Consider the following 21,195-nt stretch of genomic DNA (forward strand, 5'->3'; position numbering starts at 1 on the left):
ACACACACACACACACACACACACACAAGCTAACTGGGAGGCTAACTGCAAGTTCCAGGCCATCTTTGGCAACTTAGTGAGACCCTATCTCAAAATAAAAGAAATAAAAAAGATGTAGCTCAATGGTAGAGTGCTTGGTGTCCTTGGATTGAAACCCTAGTACCAACAATCATCATCATCATCATCATCAACATCATCATTATCATCATTATCATCATCATTATCATTATCACTCATCTATTGAAGACAGAGTCAAGAGAGGAGGGAGAGCAAGGAAGTATATATTGGATACTTTAGCTAGGTACCTTTGGTAAGTGAATTTCTCAGATAGAATGCATAGAGTGACTTCTCTAAACATATTAAAGTTTAGAGATTGTCCAGAAGACCAGGGGAGACTATGTCCAGGCCCTTAGAGTGACATTAGGAAAAAGCATTATCTCAGGAACTTTTCCCAAACACAACATTATACACACCTGGCATATGTCACACACATACATACATATTCACTCACACACACACACACACACACACACACACCATTTAATCTTAATTTTCATTCAACATCAATCCATCAAATGAGGTGAATTTAGACTGGTTTACATTCACTATCAACCAATTCTGCCCAGCAGAGAGTGATGCACACCTGTAATCCCAGCTACTCAGAAGGCTGAGGCAGGAGGATCATAGGCCTGTTTCAAGGCCAGTCTTGGCAACTTAGTGAGACCCTGTCTCAAAATAAGAATAAAAAGAGCTGGGGACATGGATTAGTGGCAGAGCACTTCTGGGTTACATCCCCAGTACCCCCAATCAATCAATTTATAAACTTTTTTGTGATCACCCCTCCCATGACATGTTTCCCAGACTTCTATCAGAGTCACCTTCTTTTTGTATACACTGTGTACTGGCCAGTATTCCCCTCAAAATCTGATGCTCTAAAACATCACTCACTGATTCACATATGGTCTGACTGGCATTTAACAGAGACATATTCTGATCTCTATTCCAGTCATGACACCACTCTTGACCCAGACAGATTGATTTACAGCCTCTTTAGCTCCCTCACGACCTGAATGGCACCCAAGGGAGGCTGGTTTCCAACTGATGGACTAAAATTTTTCAGAGTTAAAGTTCAGATACTGGCATATGTGCTTGTTTATTTACTTATCTAGTGTTACTGGGGATTGAACCCAGGGGTGCTCTACCACTGAGCTATATCCCAGTTCCTTTTATTTTTCATTTTGTGACAGGGTCTTGCTAAGTTTCCCAGGCTGACCTCAAACTGCCTTACCCTCCTGAAGTAGCAGCTATTTCTGGCTCAGATGCATACTTTTAAACAGAACAATTATCCATCAAAGGGGTTACTTAAATGGCAAGATATGTTTAAAATATGATTGGATTTTAGGGCAGATTTATCATAATTTTTCACTTGTTTCAAGAGTATTTGCAATTATTCATGAAAGCATTTTTATGATTGCTACTTAAAATCTTTGTCAGATTATTCTAACATCTCTGTCATCTGGTGCTGGCATCTATTATCTTTTTTCTCCCCACTAAAGTTCAAGTTTTTGTCATTGATGGTATGGTAAGTGACTTCAGCTGAAACCTGAACCTTCTGAGTGTTATGACTCTAAATAAGTGTGTGTGTATGGGGGGTACTGGAGACTGAACTTAGGGTGCTCTATCGCCGAACTATTTCCCCAGCTCTTTTTCATTTTTTGATTTTGAGAGAGGGTCTTGCTAAGTTGCTGAGGCTCGTCTTGAACTTGTCAACCTCTGGCCTCAGTCTCCAGAGTCACTGGGATTATAGGTGTGAGCTGCTACACTCAGCTCTAGGTATCATTTAAACTTTCTAGTTTAACTATCATACTAGGACACTGCTCAAACAGGGGAAAGAGGAGAATGCCACATTATCACTGCCAGGAGAGAATTAAATTCAGGTTTCCCACTTGACCTCTATTGACACCTGAGAGAAAAAAGGGTTCCTTGATACTGCTGGGTGTGGGTTGCAGTTCTAACTCCCCACCAGGCTCCCACTGCTGCTACTCTGGTTCAAAGGAGTACTTTGTTATTCACCTTCAACTATCCTGCACTGATTATATGCCTTACTGCACTATCATTCAGCTTCATTCCAATTAAGAAGTGGTGGAAGTCTAGGTTCTCCATATTGTCTCCAATGACACAGCACATGAGGAATAGGGGTGAGGTGGGGGAGTGAGACACTCATTACCAGCTGCTAGGGATGAAAATCCTGGCATCCTTCTTAGCTTTCTTTGACACTACCCAATGGGGTGGTGCCCCTTGTGATAGCCCAGCAGTGGTGGGTATCTAGGTTTCCACTCAGCCATGCAGCCTTGCAGGGAAGGGGGACAGATTTTTCTGTGTTGTTTGGCTGAAGGAGTGGCTATTGTCTAAGTTTTTCTGCCTTGCTTTGCTGCCCTTTTCACCCTCATCTGTATTTAGAAGGAGAAATAGGGGGAAATGCAGCTATGCCTTATTCCAAAGAACAAAAATCTGGGGTGGATGTGTGTGTAGATACACAGGTAAAATTTTTCTAAAAGAACTATTGCTTCCTGGGTTCCACCTCTTCAGGCTCAGGAATATAGGAGGTGAGGCCTTTCTGTAATCTGTAGTATCAACAAGCATTTCAGGTGATTCTGATATAGTATTCAGGGCCAGAATGAGGTGATTCTGATGTAGGACTGAGTATCAAAGAAAAGTTAAAGTGAAACACCCGGCCAGAGTCCTTTTCCACATACTGTGTGCTCCTGTGGAAGTCTTAGTCAGGCTTGGCACAGGGAAGGCCCCTGTCTTCAAAGACAGCCAATTGACCAAGATCCCATCAATGTTGTGCTTAGCCAGAGCCCACCCGCTGTGCTACTCAATAAAACATTCACTGTGAGTTAAACACTTAAGGGAGGCCTGCAGCAGAGGCTGCTCTGAGGGAATGAATCCTTGCTTTTTTTCATACACTTTCAGAAAAGTTTGCTCCTTGTATTCCTTGTTGCTCTGCTGTGATTTTCAAAGTTATTAGAAGAATGATCCCATGTACCAAAGAGATCATTTCATGATGCTGCCACATCCACGGCCCCTTTCTGATATGAGCAGCCCTGAAGAGGGTTCTGAGGGTGGACAATGTGGTTTTTGCTGTGTGCAGCTGATGAGAACCACCATGCTAACATGGCCACGACCAGTGGAGCTCAGGATCAGTAGTCAGGTGCCTGAAAACACCACAGAGGGGCTGGCGCGAAACTGCCCGATCCCTGAGCTCCAGGATACAAAGACCCAGTTTTGCTCAATCAAATCCTGCACTAAACTAAGCTGAGCCCCCAAAACAGCAGATGGTTTTTGTGACCTGCTGCAGATATTTCCACTCAATCTGGCTGCAGTGCTAAGAAAGAAAAGCCATTGAGTGCCAGCCTCTTTCCTCCTAGCCTACCAGCATGCCTCCATTATCAAAAGTAGGCTGGGCAAGACTCTTCTTTGCATACCCAAAGAATGTAACTAATATGTTCATTAAGAAGAACAAATAATGAGGCAACATAATATAGATCAACTATTTTCCTTCTTTGGCATTCCTGACTAGGAGGATGGAGAGGCCAGGCTTCCAGGCATTTTGTATTAATTTAATAAGAGTGAACATTGTCAGGGTGTATAGAAGCCAGAAAATACCTTACTTTAGGGAGAAGTCCCAGTATCCATATAGAACATACTGAAGGGGGTGGGTAGGGTTAGAGGACACAAAGATCTTTTTGCCTACTTATTTTCCTTTTCTAAAAATGCCATTAAAATCTAGTCCTCTCCCTTTAAAGGCCTTATAGTAATCCTTGGGTAAATTTATTAAATCTATAAAGAGATTAGGAAATCATCAAGATAATACAAAGGGTACAATAGGTAGAGAAGGGACTCACCTTTTTTTTTTTTCCTTTCCTTTTTCTGGGGGTGGGGTATCAGGGATTGAACCCAGGAGTGCTTTACCATTGAACTTTAATTTTAATCTTGAGATAGGGCCTCAAAAGGCTAGGTTGGCCTTGAATTTGCAATCCTCCCGCCTCAGCCTCCTGACTTCACTGGGATTACAGGTATGCGCCACCATGTCTGGCTTACCAATGTTTTGGTTATTCAAGAACCTAAGGCAAATGTGTTGGAACTTTTTAATTCAATCCCTTCAATAACCAAATGATAATCTAAGAACATTAGAAATGAAGGACCCCCACCTCTCTTACCCATCTCTTTCAAATAATGCTCTGACGTGTGTAATCATGCTTGAGCCAGGTGTCACCCGTGGTTATCAGCTTGGTCTAGACTAGAACCAAGTTCTCCTGAATTTTAGACTAGTTCTGACTCCAGGACTCAGTAGGATTCAGTCAATTGCAGTACTCTGAATGCCTTAACTTAGAGGAAGCCTCCTCTTCTCATACCACTGTCTTAAATAACACGCTCTTCTCTCTTGGTCTAAAGTGGTCTCTCTTTATCTCCTTTATTTTACTTTGACTTTTCAATGATATATCTCTGTCCTATGGTGGAAGTCAACTTTGATTTATAACCCTGGAAAGCCAGTCATTAGCCTTCCTTCCTATTTTCTTTCTGTCATTAAATTTTTTTCCTAAAAAAAAATTTCCATATGAAAAATGGGGAGGAAGTGGTTTCTGTATTGTTCTTTTTCTCTTTAAAATGCTTGCAGCTGGGCACAGTGGCACATACCTGTAATCCCAGATACTCAGGAGACAGTTCAAGACCAGCCTAGGCAATTAGTGAGAATCTGTCTCAAAATGAAATAATAAGGGATGGGGATGGAGCTTGGTTGGCTGAGTACCCTGGGTTCAATCCCCAGTACTTTGTCCCCCTGCCCAAAGTCAGTGAGATACATAGCTTAACTTGGAGGACATTTACAGGAAATTGTGGTCACAAGAATGTACCCTCAAAGGTCCAGTTACAGAGAGTTTAACCAAGGGCCCCAGATGCTGCTACCTGAAGTCCATCATTGAACTTGGTTAGGCACCATGCTTTCCTGGGCAGCTCCCAGCCAAGCACTGAACATGAAGACATTCTAAGACAGCCCAGCTGTTTAAGAGACTTTCACCCAACCTTTCTTCTTCCTTCCCTGTCTCTGGCTGTTGGTGGCAGGCCTGCAGTCTGACAGCCATCCCACTCTTTCCCAGGTACTTCCTCACTTTCTCCCACAGGCATTTAATCCCATCTTTGCACTCACTTGTTCGTGTCAGACTAACAAGGAAAGTGAGAAAGGAAAGATACAGGAAATTCATCTTTACATGTTTCATTTTTGATTTTTCAAAACTATCTTAGTTGATATGGAGGAAAAGCCTGTTGCTCTATTTAAAGAAGGAACTTCTAAATAACGCTTTCTTTTACATTATTAAAATTGACCCCCACCTGAAAGATGAACACTGAGGCTCAGGGGGAACTTATATCCCTCGAAATTCACCTGGTCCAATGGTAAATAAACTCTATCTCTTCTACCTCTAGACTCCATGTTCTCCTTGCTACTCCAAGCAAGTCTTTCACTCCCCTTTACTCTGAACAGAGGAAGGAGATAAAGGGCTGACTGCGTTTGTGTTGAAAGACCACGGAATGGAGTAAGCACATTCTTGATATAGGACCTTCTTTTTCCTTTATCTATTGAGTACGAATGTCAAGTCCTCCATGGAAATTCACAGCCATTTTGTCATCCTAAAAGCTCCTGGCAAGACATATTATGTGAGAACTGGTTTAGAGGTAGGTCTGCCTGAAACATTGCCAACAAGAGAAAACAGAGTCAGGAATAATTATCACAGTAATCCTTCCTATTTTTGGAAGCATAAAACGGATATGGCATGTTTGAAGCCCTGTCCCGGGAGCCCAAAGGTGGAAGAGGGATTCCTACTGACATTTATTTACTATCCCTACTGGAATCAGTAAGCGTGTCCCAAAGTCTGCAAATTTTGTCATTATTCATGCAGATTATTCATGCATTTGACAGCAATGGCAACTTCTTTTAAAACTTTTTCTTAAATTAAAAAAACCTTGCAAAGACTATATAAACCTAGCTTGACAAAGTCTCCATGCTTCTAGGTAGAATAGGATTAGGCTGAAAATAAAGCTATCTCCTACCTTCAAGTATAACCTACAGATATAGGAAAATGCATTTCAAAACTGAAAATACTCACACAATTTTCTAACAAATCCTCACCCAATGCACATGGGTTCCTAATACATCCATTTAAAACTAGCAAGAAATAGCAGGCCACAAAAGACAACATGGTAAAAAGAAAACTGTACTGAGTTTAGGGAGCAGATTCATACTCTGGTCCTGTTAATGACTATGTCTACCTGGGTGACCTAGACACCAGGTGGGGGTGTCCCTGAACCTATCTCACTCTCTGTTGCCAGATCTAATCAATCCAGATCATTCTTTAAGTTCCTTCTCCTAAATTCTGGCTCTATAATTTTGAGTGCCCCCTTTATTTACCCAGTTAGATCTGAGTTCTATGTTACCATAGTAACCTAATACTATTGCTTGGGCATGAAAATAGTTGCCTTATGATGTGAATGTCCCTGTGGTAAAATGTAAGTTAGAAGTTAAAGACAACAAATGCAAGCACCATGTGTGCACACATGCATGTGTGCATGTGCGTGCACGTACACACACACACACACACACATGCACACACACACAGTAACATGGTAGTAGAAAGAACCTGCTTGGAGATTTGAGCAAGACATACCTGTTTTGGATCTAGACTTCACCACTGATGGGACCTGAGATTTTGAGCAAGTTGCTCAATCTTCTTTTGCAAATGAGCATAATAATGGCATCTACTTCATGGGATATGTGATGATTTAGTGTTACAGTACATCAAACAAGACTAAAAAACAGTAGGTACTCACTATCAGTGTCAGCTCTTATTAGATTATTAGTAGCTATTCCAATTATCATCTTAGTGTGTAATTACTTCAATCAGTTTGCTCCCTCTCTCCTTCCACCTTCCCAAACAGATAAGATCTGAGAGAAGACATGTAACCTGCCCCCAAAAGTTCACAGCTTATAGGGGGAAGAGATAAATAAATCTAATGTGGGGCTGGGGTGTAGCTTCAGGGGTATAGCATGTGCTTAGCATGCATGAGGCCCTGGGGTCTATCTCTTGTACCAAAGGAAAAAAAAATTCCCCCAAATGAAAAACACCTCCAATGAAATGGAGAACTGTAATAGATCTATTTTACACAGAGTGCCATGAAATATAGTAAACTTTGCTAGAAAGGGCCATATCTTGTACCCCTATGTATCTTATAAAAATATTTGTTAATGTGAGTGATGGAGTATTTCTAGAATGTTGTCTTAAGGAATCCCAACAAAGTTATTGAATTATAAGAGAAAGCACATGAAACTGAGGCCCCTTTAGGTTCTTTTGGAACAATCCTTTGAATGAAGTTCAAGATTAATCTTTCTTATTCAGGATTCCACTCCCTAGCAAATGGTGGTACAGTGTAATTCTGGAATTATAATAAATAATCATTATTATATACACAGAAAAGATAATTACTTGGGCCTAGTTGGGAGTTAAAGAAAATGTTCAGATTGAGAGACATCAAAGCAAAGCTGATTATCTTGGTAACTGAGTTCACACCACAAATCTGACGTAAGATTTGAAAGGAATTTATGATTCATTATGTGCTGGCATTAGTTCAAGAAGAGAGCATTTTTAGATACTTATTAATATAACAAAAAAGACAGTTTTTGCATCTCAGTGAGATGATTACAATATATTTGGCCATTGCCTGCACTAATATAACACACCTGAGAATCAGAGTCACCTGAACAAGTCCTACTACCACAGTCTAAATTAACAATTCCTACTGAAGACTTCTGTATCTGGGAAAGGCTCTGATTCTTGTTTTTTCCTTTTTTTTTTTTTTTAAACTGACAGACTGATGGGAGAAGAGAGAGGGAGAAGAATGTCATAATCAAAAGGAACAAACTAGACTTCATTATATCCTGTTGCTAAGTACTTATTTCTTTCTGACATAATGGCACTATCACATACAAATAATTTTCATTCATCCAGCCAGCCAAGAGCCACAAATACTGAACACACTCTCTGTGTACCTGGTAAGTGCTGAGCTCACAAAGATTGCCCCTTCTCTTAGAAAGTTCTCTAAAGGTCAAGAGTCCCCTGTAAACACACCTCCCTCCTCAGACAGGAAGCACACCACCATTGACCAGTTACAAATAGGCTAAGAAAGGAGGCCCAGTGGCTGCTTTGAGAGGCATATGACCTCACAGGGTCTCCTCCTGGCCCAGAGGATTGGAAGACAAAACCATATAGTAAACCACCCAGCCTGTAGTGTCTGCTTTCTTTGTTGCCCAGTAGTTTGTCAAAGATTTAAATACATACGGGTGATCTAAATTTATATACAAGTTTAAATTGCAGAGTATTTGAGCTGGAAAAGTGAAAGTGATTATCCAACCCAGCTCCGCATTCTTTTTACTTGAAGATCAGAAAGGCAAAATAATTCACTCAGAGGACAGAGCCAGGAAAGGGGGAGCCAGGACCAGAACCCAGGTCTTCTTGCCTCTGCTTAGGGCTCCTTCCAACATGTCATGCTGACCCAGGAAATATCAGCATGCTGTCTGCAGGAACAGAGGACCATTCAAAATCTTTGCCAACTGGTCTAGTACAGACACTGAGTAACCACTACGGAATGGCAGTCGTACATGGCAGTGCTGTCTTATGCATGAATATAAGCAATGGTTATTGCTACATCCATAGCTACCTAGCAAGGGTTTCAATTTGTAACTTAATCATGGTGGCCATCAGTGACATTTGCCAACTGCTTCATTTCCTTGGAGAAAATTATGCACTTACACTATAGCATCTCTAGTCTGTTGCCAACCCTATAAACAGGTAGGAAGAGAGACTGAAAGTGTGTGTGAGTGTGGTGGTAGTACATGCAGACATCAGAGGACTGTTGCATGGGAACAAGATGACAAAAGGCTGATTGCTGTTAATGTGCGTTCATCTGGCACAGGCAGCTGAAAATGTACACTATGATTAAAGGCCTTATCCAAATCATAGCTGTGGCCCTGAAACGGACACTGAGCGTGGGTGGAGGAAGCAAGGTAGGACAGGAAGCTCCTCTTTCCCAAGCCTGGCATCAAAAGAATTGGACTTAGGAAAGACCTGCTAGATCACCTCTTTCCTGGGCCAGCAGCAGGGTGAACACTGAAGACTACCAATCTCAGGGTTTCAAAGTGAGTCACAAATTCCCCTATTCCCTCAGGGAGGTGCTACTTCAGAAGAGCATTCCTGTACTTAATGGAAGGAAGAGCTGGCTTATCTCCCAGATGATGCTCAGCATTCTGCTGTCCTTAAGTGCTGTGTGACCTAACCTCAGTTTTCTTGCATGCAGAATGGAAGATAGCACTGCATATGATACGTGATATATAGGGAGACGGTGATGTGAGAGATAAGACCATGTCCTAAGGCAAAACCATGAAGTCACTTTATAATGGACAACATCAGAGGTATATAAAGTTATCTGAAAGGAACATATAGGTACCAGGACAGCAGAACTTGAAATGTAACATAACTGAAAATAAACAAAGATCATGTCAGACAAAAGTGTATGTGCTTTGGATGGTGGGGAGATTTTAGTACTAGCAGTCATGGAAGTACAGAAGCCAGAGTCTTGGAGGAAAATGCTAGAAAGGTCTGTTGGACAGACCCTAGGAACAGTATCCACCCATCAAGGCCACTACAAACATCCAGTGGACCCAATGGAGGTCAGCAAACATTCCGCTCACGTACTTAGCCAACTTTCCCCACTGCTGGGCCCACTGAGCAATACTCTAATAACTCGCCTTTTCACATCACTTGCCTCCATTTGAGAGGAAATGTGCTTGTCAGGATAATGAGAATATCTGGTCTAAGAGACTTTTCTATGTCTCAAAGTGAATTAAGACACTGTTGATCCAGTTTATACATCAGCCTCTTTTGAGCTCTGTCAACGTGAGTTAACATCCTACAGCCTAAAACTTCAAGCTGATGAGTCTGAGTTTCTTGGTTTGAAAGGCCGACAGCTCAGCTCCTGGCAATGAAGGGGCAGGTCAGTGAGGAAGTGACTGGCCAAGAGAAACACCTATAAGGACTGATAAAAGGATAGGTGACAATGAGTGTGAAAGCATCTTGTTGCCTGGAAATTGCCTATAAATGGCAATTATGTTGGTACGTATGGGTGCTGCCTCATCAGTTTCCTTCACATGAAGGGCTGAATAAAGCCATCTGACTCGTGGCAAAAGCCAGTTTCCCTGGATCACAAGCTCAGGTTGCCTTGGCCCTTTCTTTCCTCTGAGGATCTCTTGCTCAAGTTAACATTGTTAATGTTCATATTTTTAAGCTCAGGGTCTTAATAGACATCAATTTGCTTCAGGAACTCCTGAGAGGACAATATTCTCAAGATTGTTCCATGGCTACCCACCGTGTGCACACAGGTAAAGGGGACAGTAATAATCCCCAGGGCAGCAGCAAGTGTAATGGGACACAAGGATGCATGGGGGGCGCTGCAGGAAACCTGGGGTGAGGCCGAGGGTTATACAAGCGACAGAAGAGGATAACTGCTGAGGGAGCCTCCTCTTGTCCATTCCCCACTAAACCTGACACAGGTTGAATATCCCTTATACAAAATGCTTGGGAGCAGGCAGACGTGATGGTGCATGCCTGTAATTCTAATGACTTGGAGTCTAAGGCAGGATGATCACAAGTTTGAGGACAGCCTGGGCAACCCAGCCTGACTCTGTCTCAAAATTTTAAAAATAAAAGGGCTGGGGATGTAGCTCAGTGGAAGAGCGCCCTGAGTTCAGCCAAGAAAGAAAGAGAAGACCTCATCAGATAAAGGGGTGATTATGTCCAGAGAATATTCTAAAAGGAAAAAGTATCCCACATCCACCTTCCCCAGTCTCCTCTTCACCACAGTTTCTAGTTCAGAGCCACTTACCTTTTTCTTCTTCTTCAGAATCACTTTCACTCCATCCACTGAAACCATAATGCTCACTTTCTTCTTCTTGATATTCTTGGCTTTAAACTCATACTGCAAAGGAGAAGAGAAGAAAGAAACAGAAACTGATTAGACCAGTGCATCTTCAGGACCCCAGCTAGCCCAGAGTGCCACAGGCAGTCCTAGGGGACTGGTGCACTTCCTGGGCACAGGGAGAACCTCAGGGAATCTTTTTAGGTAGACGTCTTTTTTTTTTTTTTTTTTAAGGTAGATGTCTGTAGGCAGGGGCTCTCAGGTAGTCCCTAGGTTAGAACAGGGACCTTAAATGGTCATCAATCCCACCACCCAGCCAACAGCTCAGACCAAAGGAATGACTCATCACAATGAGATTGACCTAATACATCCTACTGAAATGAATATACAACCTGTTTTGAAAATCTCATCAACATATCAGAACCTTCCCTCCATAACTTATTCTATTATTTAATGACTTTGTCAGGAAAGAATTCCTTGTGTCTAACCAAATGTTGCTGGAACTCCATTCTATCCCTGGTGAAGATTAAGAAGAACTGATACCAGTCTTCATATCAGGGCTTTTCACATACAAAAAAATAATTATGAATTTTTTGGGGGGTCGGAGGCAGGAACTGGGGATTGAACCCAGGGGCACTTTACCATGAGCTACATTCCCAGCCTCACTCCTTTTTTAAAAATTTATTTTAAGACACAGTCTCACTATATTGCCTGGGTTATAAACTTGAAATCTTCCTGCCTCATCTTCCCAAGTGCTAGGATTACAAGTATGCATCATGGTGCCCAGCCCACCCCTCTATTTTAAATTCACCTTTGCAGTTCTGGACAGGCTACTCCAACTGCAGCTCTGAACTCCTGAGGAATGTAGCCCATCCACAATCCCATATCTTTCTGTTACATTTTGGCATTCATAGCCATTTCTCATACTTGCACAGCTTTTCATCACTGGTGGTCGAATTCTGACTTTTCCCACAGTGAACTTCATTCTGAGAAATTCTTCAGTTTATTAAAACCATTTTTTCCAGGTGCAGTGGCATACACCAGTAATCTCAGTAATTCAGAAGGATGAGACAAGAGGATTACAAGTTCAAGGCCAACCTCAGTAATTTAGCAAGGCCCTCAGCAACTTAGTGAGACCTTGTCTCAAAGTTAAAAAATGAAAAGGGCTTGGGATGCAACTCAGTAGTAAAACACCTTAGGGTTCAATCCCAGAAGGATGGGAGGGAGAGTTCTATGTCTTGGTGTTTGGCTCTGGACAGGACTCATCCCACATAAAACAGTCCCCTTTAGGTCAATAGTGGGAGTATTGAAGGCTACAGTTGCTCAGATTAGCATGCACTTGAGGACACCGCTCCAACTCACACTGTATGGCCTTGGATGTACCATTCTGTTCAACTCTAGTGCTGGATGAACTGAAATGCCCTCTAGGTGAAAGAACTAGAATGGCAATCTATGAATCCGCTGACCTTGGCCATGTGCCTACTGGAGAGGTGAACTAGCCACTTTTCCTGACCACACCCACATTTACTTCTGCTTTTTGGGCTTTCATCAACACTAATTTCCAGCTACACCTCCTTCAGAACAAGTCACTAAATCAAGGTTGCTTCTGTAACCAGTAGAGTGCAGGGGGGTGTTCCAATGAACTCCATTGAAGTTAAGAATGTAAAAGTCTGGAAATGCCCAGGAGGAGGACAAAACCTGCCTTAGATAGATCAGTTGCCAACTATTAACAATTTTGGTCTCTTCCAGAATGTCACTTTCACATGCTCCATACACTTCCCTCTTTCCCTTGTATAGCAACAAAAATCAAAGCAGAAATGTCAACTCTCTGCCTCTGCAAGGGACTATGTCGTTCTCCCCAGCCTGGGTTTTAGTGAGCAAATTGCCTGCTAAGCCAGACCCTCAAATGCCTGGTATTTCCAGAAGAAGCTTGTAGTTGACTAGACCTTTCTTTCTTGTTTGGTCCACCTCCCTGGTGGGTTCACTGTCTCCAGGACCTTTCTATAATCAAGACCCATCACCTAAGCCTGCCAAGAGGCACCCAGCCAACTCATTGCTTGTGTATCTGGAAACTTAACTATTTCTACAGTTAATGTTTTGCCAAGTTTGGCCATGCATTTAATACCTTCATCTTAAGAATTCAAAATGAAGCTAAACATTTTGTTGGAAACTGGAAAACAGTCTCTAATTCAGTCACCAAGTACATACCCCCAGATAGCTCCCTGTAAAGGGCACAGTGACTACATAGAAAAACATGACCCAATTTTTTTCCCAGAATTTCAATAACAGTGATAACGCAGGTGCTCCTTACAACAGCTGGTGGAATGTTTCAAGATGAAGAAGATCGAGAAAGGCAGAAAGCAGATCTACAGGTCCTATCACAGCTGCCATTACTACCTGAGTGCTCTCTACAAGGACTCTTAGGTTAGTCACACTCTGCATCTATTCTATCTGCTTCCTGATGTCCCAAACCTCTTCCAGCTGCAGAATTAGAATCAAATTGCACTTTTGTTAGAAACACTGGACACAAAGGTACATCAAGTATCTGAAAAGGTTTAAATATTTATCATGAAGCCTTTTATTTCTATGGCAATTACACTTCACTTAGATGACATGATAGCATGTTATCATGCTCTTTAGGGGGGAAATGGGTTTGAAGAGAAGGGTAGCAATGCAGTAACCAGGAGAACATAGAAGAGAAGAGCTCTTAGGGACAAGTCCTCCTTTTTCCCAGACTGCTGCTCTGTCTGAGGTGGAGCACTGTCTGGGCAGGCAAGCTCGGGAGGAAGCATCTGTGTTTCTTGGGACACGAATCCAATCTGCTTAGACTTTGCCAGGAGCTGAAGAACAAACAGGACTGCTGGTGCCACCGTCTGTGGCCCATGCCAGCCCAGAGTATGTGCCAACAGGCCTGGCCCTCCACCCACTGGCCAGGCTGTTCTGATGCATTTGCTTTACTGGCCAGAGCTCTACCAGCAAGGGCAGAATAAGCCCTACAGATCTGACCTTTGAGGGAACAAAACAATACAAGTCCGGGAAGACCAACTACAGATTGGAAAGCCTACAAGTGTTTGGGATTCATAAACAGAGCCTTGGGGTCTTGTATTGAAATAGCAGCCATGGAACTTAGTGTCCTGTGCCAATCAGTGAAGCCCAGGAAGGGGAGACTGGGTAGAGGATTCAACAAGAGCCAAGATTAAACACTCAACAAGTAGCATGAGCAGAAACGTTGGCTGGATGCCGGAAGAGCTGCTTCCAGACCAACAGCCTGGCTTCTGAGCATCTCCTGATTCCCACAACTCTCTCCTAACCCAACATGTCCCAGCTCATCACCGGGTATCTAAGGAGGGGCAGCAGAAAGTCTACAGCAGCAAAGTGGGTGAAACAGTTAAGATGGAGGTCTAATGAAGGGACCAGCCCAGGCCTGGGCCTCAAGCTGTATGCAAAAATAGAAGCAGAAAAATATATTTCTTAGAGAAGTAGAAGTTGAGGCTATCAGCGGCTAGACACACACACACACAGACACACACACACACATACACACACCCCACTGTGCATTTCCTCCAAAGAATCCCCAGATGTAGCTGTTACACACCTATAATCCCAGCAACTCAAGGGGCTGAGATAGGAGGATTGAAAGTTCAAGGCCATCTGGGCAACTTAGTGTGACCCTGTCTCAAAATTAAAAACAACAAGGGCTGTGAATATGGCACACTGTTGATCACCCCAGTTTCAATCCCCAGGACTGACCAAAAAAAAAAAATTGATAAGAAGCTGATTTTTAAACAAAAATATATTTTTTTCCCACAGGAACCTTGGTTCCTCAATCACCTGGACTACAAATAATTTGGCTAGTGAAATACTTTCTCATCTGCTTCACAGGAAGCAGGTCCTCTCATTCTTCATTATGAAATTCACTTTTCCCTCACCCCTTTCTTCAACCAAGTACATCAACCTGGGACCATCTTATAAATGGTTTGTGAGAAGTCCTTTTGTACTTTAATTAAGAGCTTAATAACAGCTGGGCACAGCAGCTCATGCCTGTAATACCAGCTACTTGTCAGGTTGAGGCAGGAGAAACACAAATTCAAGGTCAACTCAGACCATTTAGTGATACCTTGTCTCAAGATAAAATATAAATAGACTGGGGATATATTTCAGTGATAGAGTGTCCCAAGGTTCAATCCCCAGTACCCCCCCACAAAAAAAATTAAATAGAGTTTAATACCTTACATACTAAGTTACAAAATCTGAGAACTGCCATGTTCAAGATAGCCAAAAGGTGCCCATTAATGGAAGAATGGACACACAAAATGTGATCCATACATACCACGGAATATTATTCAACCCTAAAAATAAAGGAAATCCTGACACGTGCTACAACATGGATGAACCCTGAAGATATCATGCTAAGTGAAATAAACCAGTCATTAAAGATAAATATTTTATGATTCTGCTTCTATGAGGTACCTAGTACTATCAAATTTGTGAAGACAGATACTAGTGTGATAGCTTCCAGAGACTGACGGAAGGAAGTAATCTGCAGCTAATATCTAATGGGTGTGATTTCAGTTTTGAAAAAATTCTGGAGATGGGTGGTGGTAACAGTAATACAAAATGTGAATATATACTTAATGGCACAAAACTGTCCGTTTAAAAATGGGTAAGACAATAAATTTTATGTTATGTATACTTTACCACAATAAAGATACAAAACCTAAAACACTGAACAATTAACACATTTCTGCTCCCAGTAACTCCACTTTAATTTTTGCAAAAGAATATTTCTGCAGCTCCCCAACATCCAAGTTAAACATGCCATACTTTTTTCTACTACCCTTTAATTGCATTTGTTAATCCCCATGGCTAGAATGCTCTGTCCACATCATCTGCTAGGGAACTCCTGCTTATTCTAGAAGTATCAGCTCAGGGTTCTCCACAGTGAGGCCTTCAGGGTCAATGACCTTTCCCACTTCCTCCCATGGAGTTGCTCTATCCAGTTGGTTAGTACTAAGTATGTGGGCCTCAATTATCACTCACTGTGGATTGGTTGCTTACCTATTTTCCTGGAAGGCCATGCCCTCCTTGAGAGAAAAAAAAAAATCTTACATATATTTATGCCCAAGAAAATAGCACTAGAACCATACAAAAGTAACAAACAAAGGTTAAATTCATGAATACAGTTGATAGAGGTTACTCACAGAGCCCAAGAAAAGCTAACACTGTATACAAGGGTAACCTAATCTTTCCAGAAATTAAATGACAATTTAAGTTACTAAAACATGGATTACAAACCATGCTACAAAGACTTTAAGAAGATCTGATCTTCTTTAAATGGTCCATACCCACAGCACATTGCTGAGCACCTTAACTATGTTTGGTACATACTTCTTTAAATGAAATTATTTATAGCTGCCATTATTGATCAAGTCAATGTTTCTCAACATCTCTCTTTTTCTTTTTACCAACCCCATATAATTCTTTTATAGTACTATTCGGAGCAATGAATGGGGAAATGGTCATGCAGATGAACTTCCATTTTCTAGGCTACCAAGCCTCCTTAATCCTATGGTTTGAATCTGGGATGTCCCCAGAAAAGCTCATGTGTTGAAAGCATGATCCCCAGTGCAGCAAGTTTCAGAGGTGAGACTTTTAGGCAATGACTAATCTATTAGTGGATTAATCCATTTGTTGAATGGACTACTGGGTGATAACTATAGGCAGGAAGGTTTGTAGCAGGAGGAAGTAGGTCACAGGGGGGTGTGGTCTTGGACTACATCTGTCCCTAGCCCCTTTCCCTATTTTTCTCTGCTTCCTGACAGTCATGCACTAAGAAACTTTCCTTCACCATGAATTTTCTGTCTTGGAGACTGCTTCCATGCACTGAATCTCTGAAACAATAGGCCAAAATAAACCTTTCCTCCTCTAAGTTGTTCTTGTGAGGTACTTTAGTTGTGATGACAAAAAGCTGACTAATGCCCCGAAGATCTAGTCCCTGTTTCATAGGAACCAGAACCTGGAGGACAGGGGCCCAAGAACCATGGCAGGCCTGACCCTGATGTGCAGCTCAGTGACTTGTAGTATTCACTTATACGTAGTTTCAGGAATATTAGCAAGACCTAGACCAACACTAGCACTGAACCCAAATTTCAGAATATCCATGAGGATTCTTGGAAAGTCTGGGTAGTAAAATTTATTTCCCACCTGTCAACCTCAACCTCAGTATCACTTATTTCAACAACAGACATATTACTGAAAAATTGGGCATAAGTAAAAATCCCTATGACCTACAAAATACTTAAAAGGAACCAGGGAAGGTACTGTTCAAGGGAAAACTCATTATCCTTAGATCATATAGAAGTGTAGTACTGCCCAGCTCTGGAGACTAAGGAAATGGAAAACTCTAGTTCTAATCCCATTTTGGATATCTGATTTAAACAACAACAACAAAGGCAGAATCTCAGACCCAGCCCTCAGAGACATTCATTCAGTGGATCTGGAACAGGGCCAAAGGCTGGCATTTTAATTGCAATAGGTAATATATCTCACACTTTCCAGAAACACTATGTGAGCCATAGAAGCATACTGTAAGAATTATTACATATCTTCACTTACATTAAGAATTGCCTTAAACTAAATCAATGTTCTTGATCCTATATGTACATGTGTAAGGGTAGCTATTATTTTAACGATTAAAATACAAATTCCAATGAAAGTACAACTGCTATTTGTTATCATCCATTTTCTAAATCAAGGATTGTTAAAATCACCACTATTATGCTATAAGGGAATTCTGTTGGATGGTAAATATCACATGTTCATGCATTATAACTCATACATTTAGTATGTCCAAAATACTTCATCAAAAATATTTTAGAGGGCTGGGATTATGGCTCAGTGGTAGGGTGCTTGCCTAGCTTGTGTGAGGCACTGGGTTTAGCTTTTAACACCACACAAAAATAAATAAACAAAATACAGGCATTGTGTCCATCTATAACTAAAAAGAATTAAATAAAATATTTTAGAGGTTAATGAATTATATAGTATGTATAATTATAATGTATCACTAAAAATTTTCAAAAAAAGAGTAAATGAGGAGGGGGGATAGTAGAGGATAGGAAAGGCAGCAGAATACAACAGACACTAGTATGGCAATATGTAAATCAATGGATGTGTAACTGATGTGATTCTGCAATCTGTATACGGGGTAAAAATGGGAGTTCATAACCCACTTGAATCAAAGTGTGAAATATGATATATCAAGAACTATGTAATGTTTTGAACAACCAACAATAAAAATTTAAAAAAAAGAGTAAATGATATTTAAATTTTTTCAGTTTTAGAGAAATTCTTGTGTTTGAAACATTTAGGATCACAAATGTTGACCAAGCTTTTCACTGTATAGGGAAGAAGCCAGTGCTCACGGAGAGCAAAAGATTTCCCCAGGTCTGTTAGCAAAAAACCCAAGCCTGAAATCTACATCTCCTGATTCTCTCTGTTCTCTGATTTTTATGTTTCTCGACATCTCTCTCTCTCTCTTTTTTCTTTTTACCAATCTGGAATCTGACTCCATGAAATAAAATCATTCATTTACTCCTCCTTTCATTCAGTACATGTTTAATGAGCTTTCATGTGTATCTGACTTCCATCTTATAACAGGAAATAAGAATAGTTCATTGGAAATTAGCTTCATAAGATCAGTAACATTTCTAGGTTTCTCAGTAGAAAACCAAACCCCCACCCCCGTCGCCCCGCCAAACACACACACACACACAATTTTTCCCTCACTAAGTTTACTACCTGCCCTCATTTCCTATCCTGATCCATGCCCAAGGACACATGTCAAAAACCAGGGAAGAGTTCAAAATGCTAATAAGGTCAGAAAATTGGTAAAGGGGACTTCTGAATGTAAGGAGGGGTAGGAGGTGTAGCTTAGTGGAAAAGCACCTGCTTAGTATGTGCAAAGACCTGGGTTCAATCCCAGTACCAGGAAAAAAAAAACACAATAAGGGGGAGAGAGAAAGAGGACTACCTAGCAGGAAACAGCCAAGTTCACTGGTGTTTGGAACATTGGGAAGGCCGGGGAGAGGCTCATCCAAACACAGATGTTCTGTGGGTGAATTTTCACAGTGTCAAGAGACCAACATGATGGGAGAGAGCAAATTAAACAGGCCCTCAAATAGAAGACAGTGGCAGCCTCAAGTGCAGGCAATTTTGGGCTGTGTACTCAAGGGAGTCCCTGAGTGGTGCTGCTCCCTGTAGAGAGGAGACGAGACAGGCTCTGGAATATAGCCATCACTTTTCTCTGACTGGGAGCATGTTGACAGGTCAGAGGGAGCTGAACAACAACCCAAATGATTAAGGGCCCTGAAAGGGTGATTTATGAAGAGAGATAAGTACCTTTACTAATAATAATCCACTGATTTCAGGTTGTCTCTCCTTTTACCATCTCTCCCAGCACTTTAAAAAGAAGGTGCTGTCATTCTTCAGTACCTGTGGGAGTTGGTGCCATGACCTGCCACAAATTACCAAAACCCACAGACGCTCATATTCTTTATATAAAATTGCAAAGTATTTGCATAGGACCTATGTAATTCATATATTTCATTTACTTTATTTTATTTATTGATTGATTGCAGTACTGGGGATTAAAACCAAGGGTGCTCTACCACTGAGCTCTGGCCCTTTTTATTTTATTTCATCTATTTATCTATCTATTGGTACTGGGGATTGAACCCAGGGTACCACTGAGCTACATTCCCAACCCTTTTTATTTTTTGAGACAGCGTTTTTCTAAGTTGCTGAGGCTAACCTCAAATTTGCAATTCTCCTGCCTTAGACTTCCAAGTTGCTGGGATTACAGGTGAGTGGCACCATGTTCAGCTCTCTCATATACTTTAAATCATCTCGAGATTATTTACAATGTCTTATACAATGTAAATGCTATAAAAATGGTTGCTATACTCATTGTTCAGGGAATAAGGATGAGGAAAGCCTAGACAGGTTCAGTACAGATGCATTTTTCTTTTCAAATATTTTTGAACTGAGGAGCCTGTCTCGTCTCCTCTCTTCAGGGAGCAGTCACCACTCAGGGACTCCCTTGAGTACACAGCCCAAAATTGCCTGCACTTGAGGCTGACTTGGGGGATGCAGAACCTTCAGATAGGGAAGCTTACTGCATTAGTCTTTCTTTTCTTTAAGTACAAAAGAGGCACAGGTGGATGACAAGCTACAAATATAACAAAATAAACATACTAAACATAAATGTACCCAATTATATCACTCTCTAATAATTAACCCAGACTCTCCTCTAAATAAATGGTTAGTGTGGTATATCATGCCAGTAGGAAGACAGACATTAAACTTGTCTCCCAGCATCAGGAAAGAGACCTAACACTGTTCACACAGTATGATTCATAGCTACACACACACACACACACACACACACACAATAAAAGTTTCCCAGTATTTAGTAGAGTCATAAATCAAGGAGTTAGGGTTTTTTCCCTCAGATCAAAAATGGTTATGAGACAAATGATGGATCCTTCTGCCTTTCTAAGGCTTGATTTACCTCTTTATAAAACGAATCAATTGTGTTTTATAGCCTCTCTGCACCTCTCAGTATTCACCACACACATTCTACACTTACCTTGTGAAGTTAAATGAAAAATTTTGCATTGTGAAGTATTGTGAAGCTCTCTGAGGAAGTCACATTGAACACTAATGCTATTTCATAACAAGCATTTATCCTCTCACCTGTATACCCTTGAGCAAGCCTCCTAACCTCTCTGGATAAGATTCTTCCCTTCTGTAAAGTCAGGGTATTGGGTTAGATTTTATTTGAGAAACTTCCCAGCATAATACAAACTTTCAGAGCCCATGTCAGAAGAGTTAGTTGGGCAGACACAATTGAAGAAGGAAGGGGAAGCCAGGTGCAGAGGCACATGCCTATAACACTAGCTACTCAGGAGGCATAGGCAGGAGGGTCACAAGTTCAAGGCCAGCCAGGGACACCCAGGAGATTCTGTCTCAAAATAAAAAATAAAGGGCTTATGGTATAGCTCAGTGGTAGAGCATCCCTGGATTCAATTCTAGTACCAGGGGTGAGGAGGGAAGAGGAGAAGAAAAAGGAAAAGAAGGAGGAAGAAGAGGAAAATGAAGAGTTTTGGTGAA

General features: G+C 41.4%; 1 protein-coding gene across 7 annotated transcripts in view; it reads right to left on the minus strand.

Moving 5' to 3' along the window:
* The window catches only part of LOC107147452 (carboxyl-terminal PDZ ligand of neuronal nitric oxide synthase protein), a 323,970-nt gene that overhangs the window by 94,513 nt on the left and 208,262 nt on the right, over nucleotides 1–21,195 (minus strand). For all 7 annotated transcript variants that reach the window (XM_048810127.1, XM_048810129.1, XM_048810126.1 and 4 more), the window contains one exon: nucleotides 10,990–11,082. In XM_048810127.1, the coding sequence (XP_048666084.1) occupies nucleotides 10,990–11,082 (93 nt within the window). The remainder of the gene's footprint in view (nucleotides 1–10,989; nucleotides 11,083–21,195) is intronic.

The sequence above is a fragment of the Marmota marmota genome, unplaced genomic scaffold (genome assembly GCF_001458135.2).
Source record: "Marmota marmota marmota unplaced genomic scaffold, marMar, whole genome shotgun sequence".
NCBI lineage: Eukaryota > Metazoa > Chordata > Mammalia > Rodentia > Sciuridae > Marmota > Marmota marmota.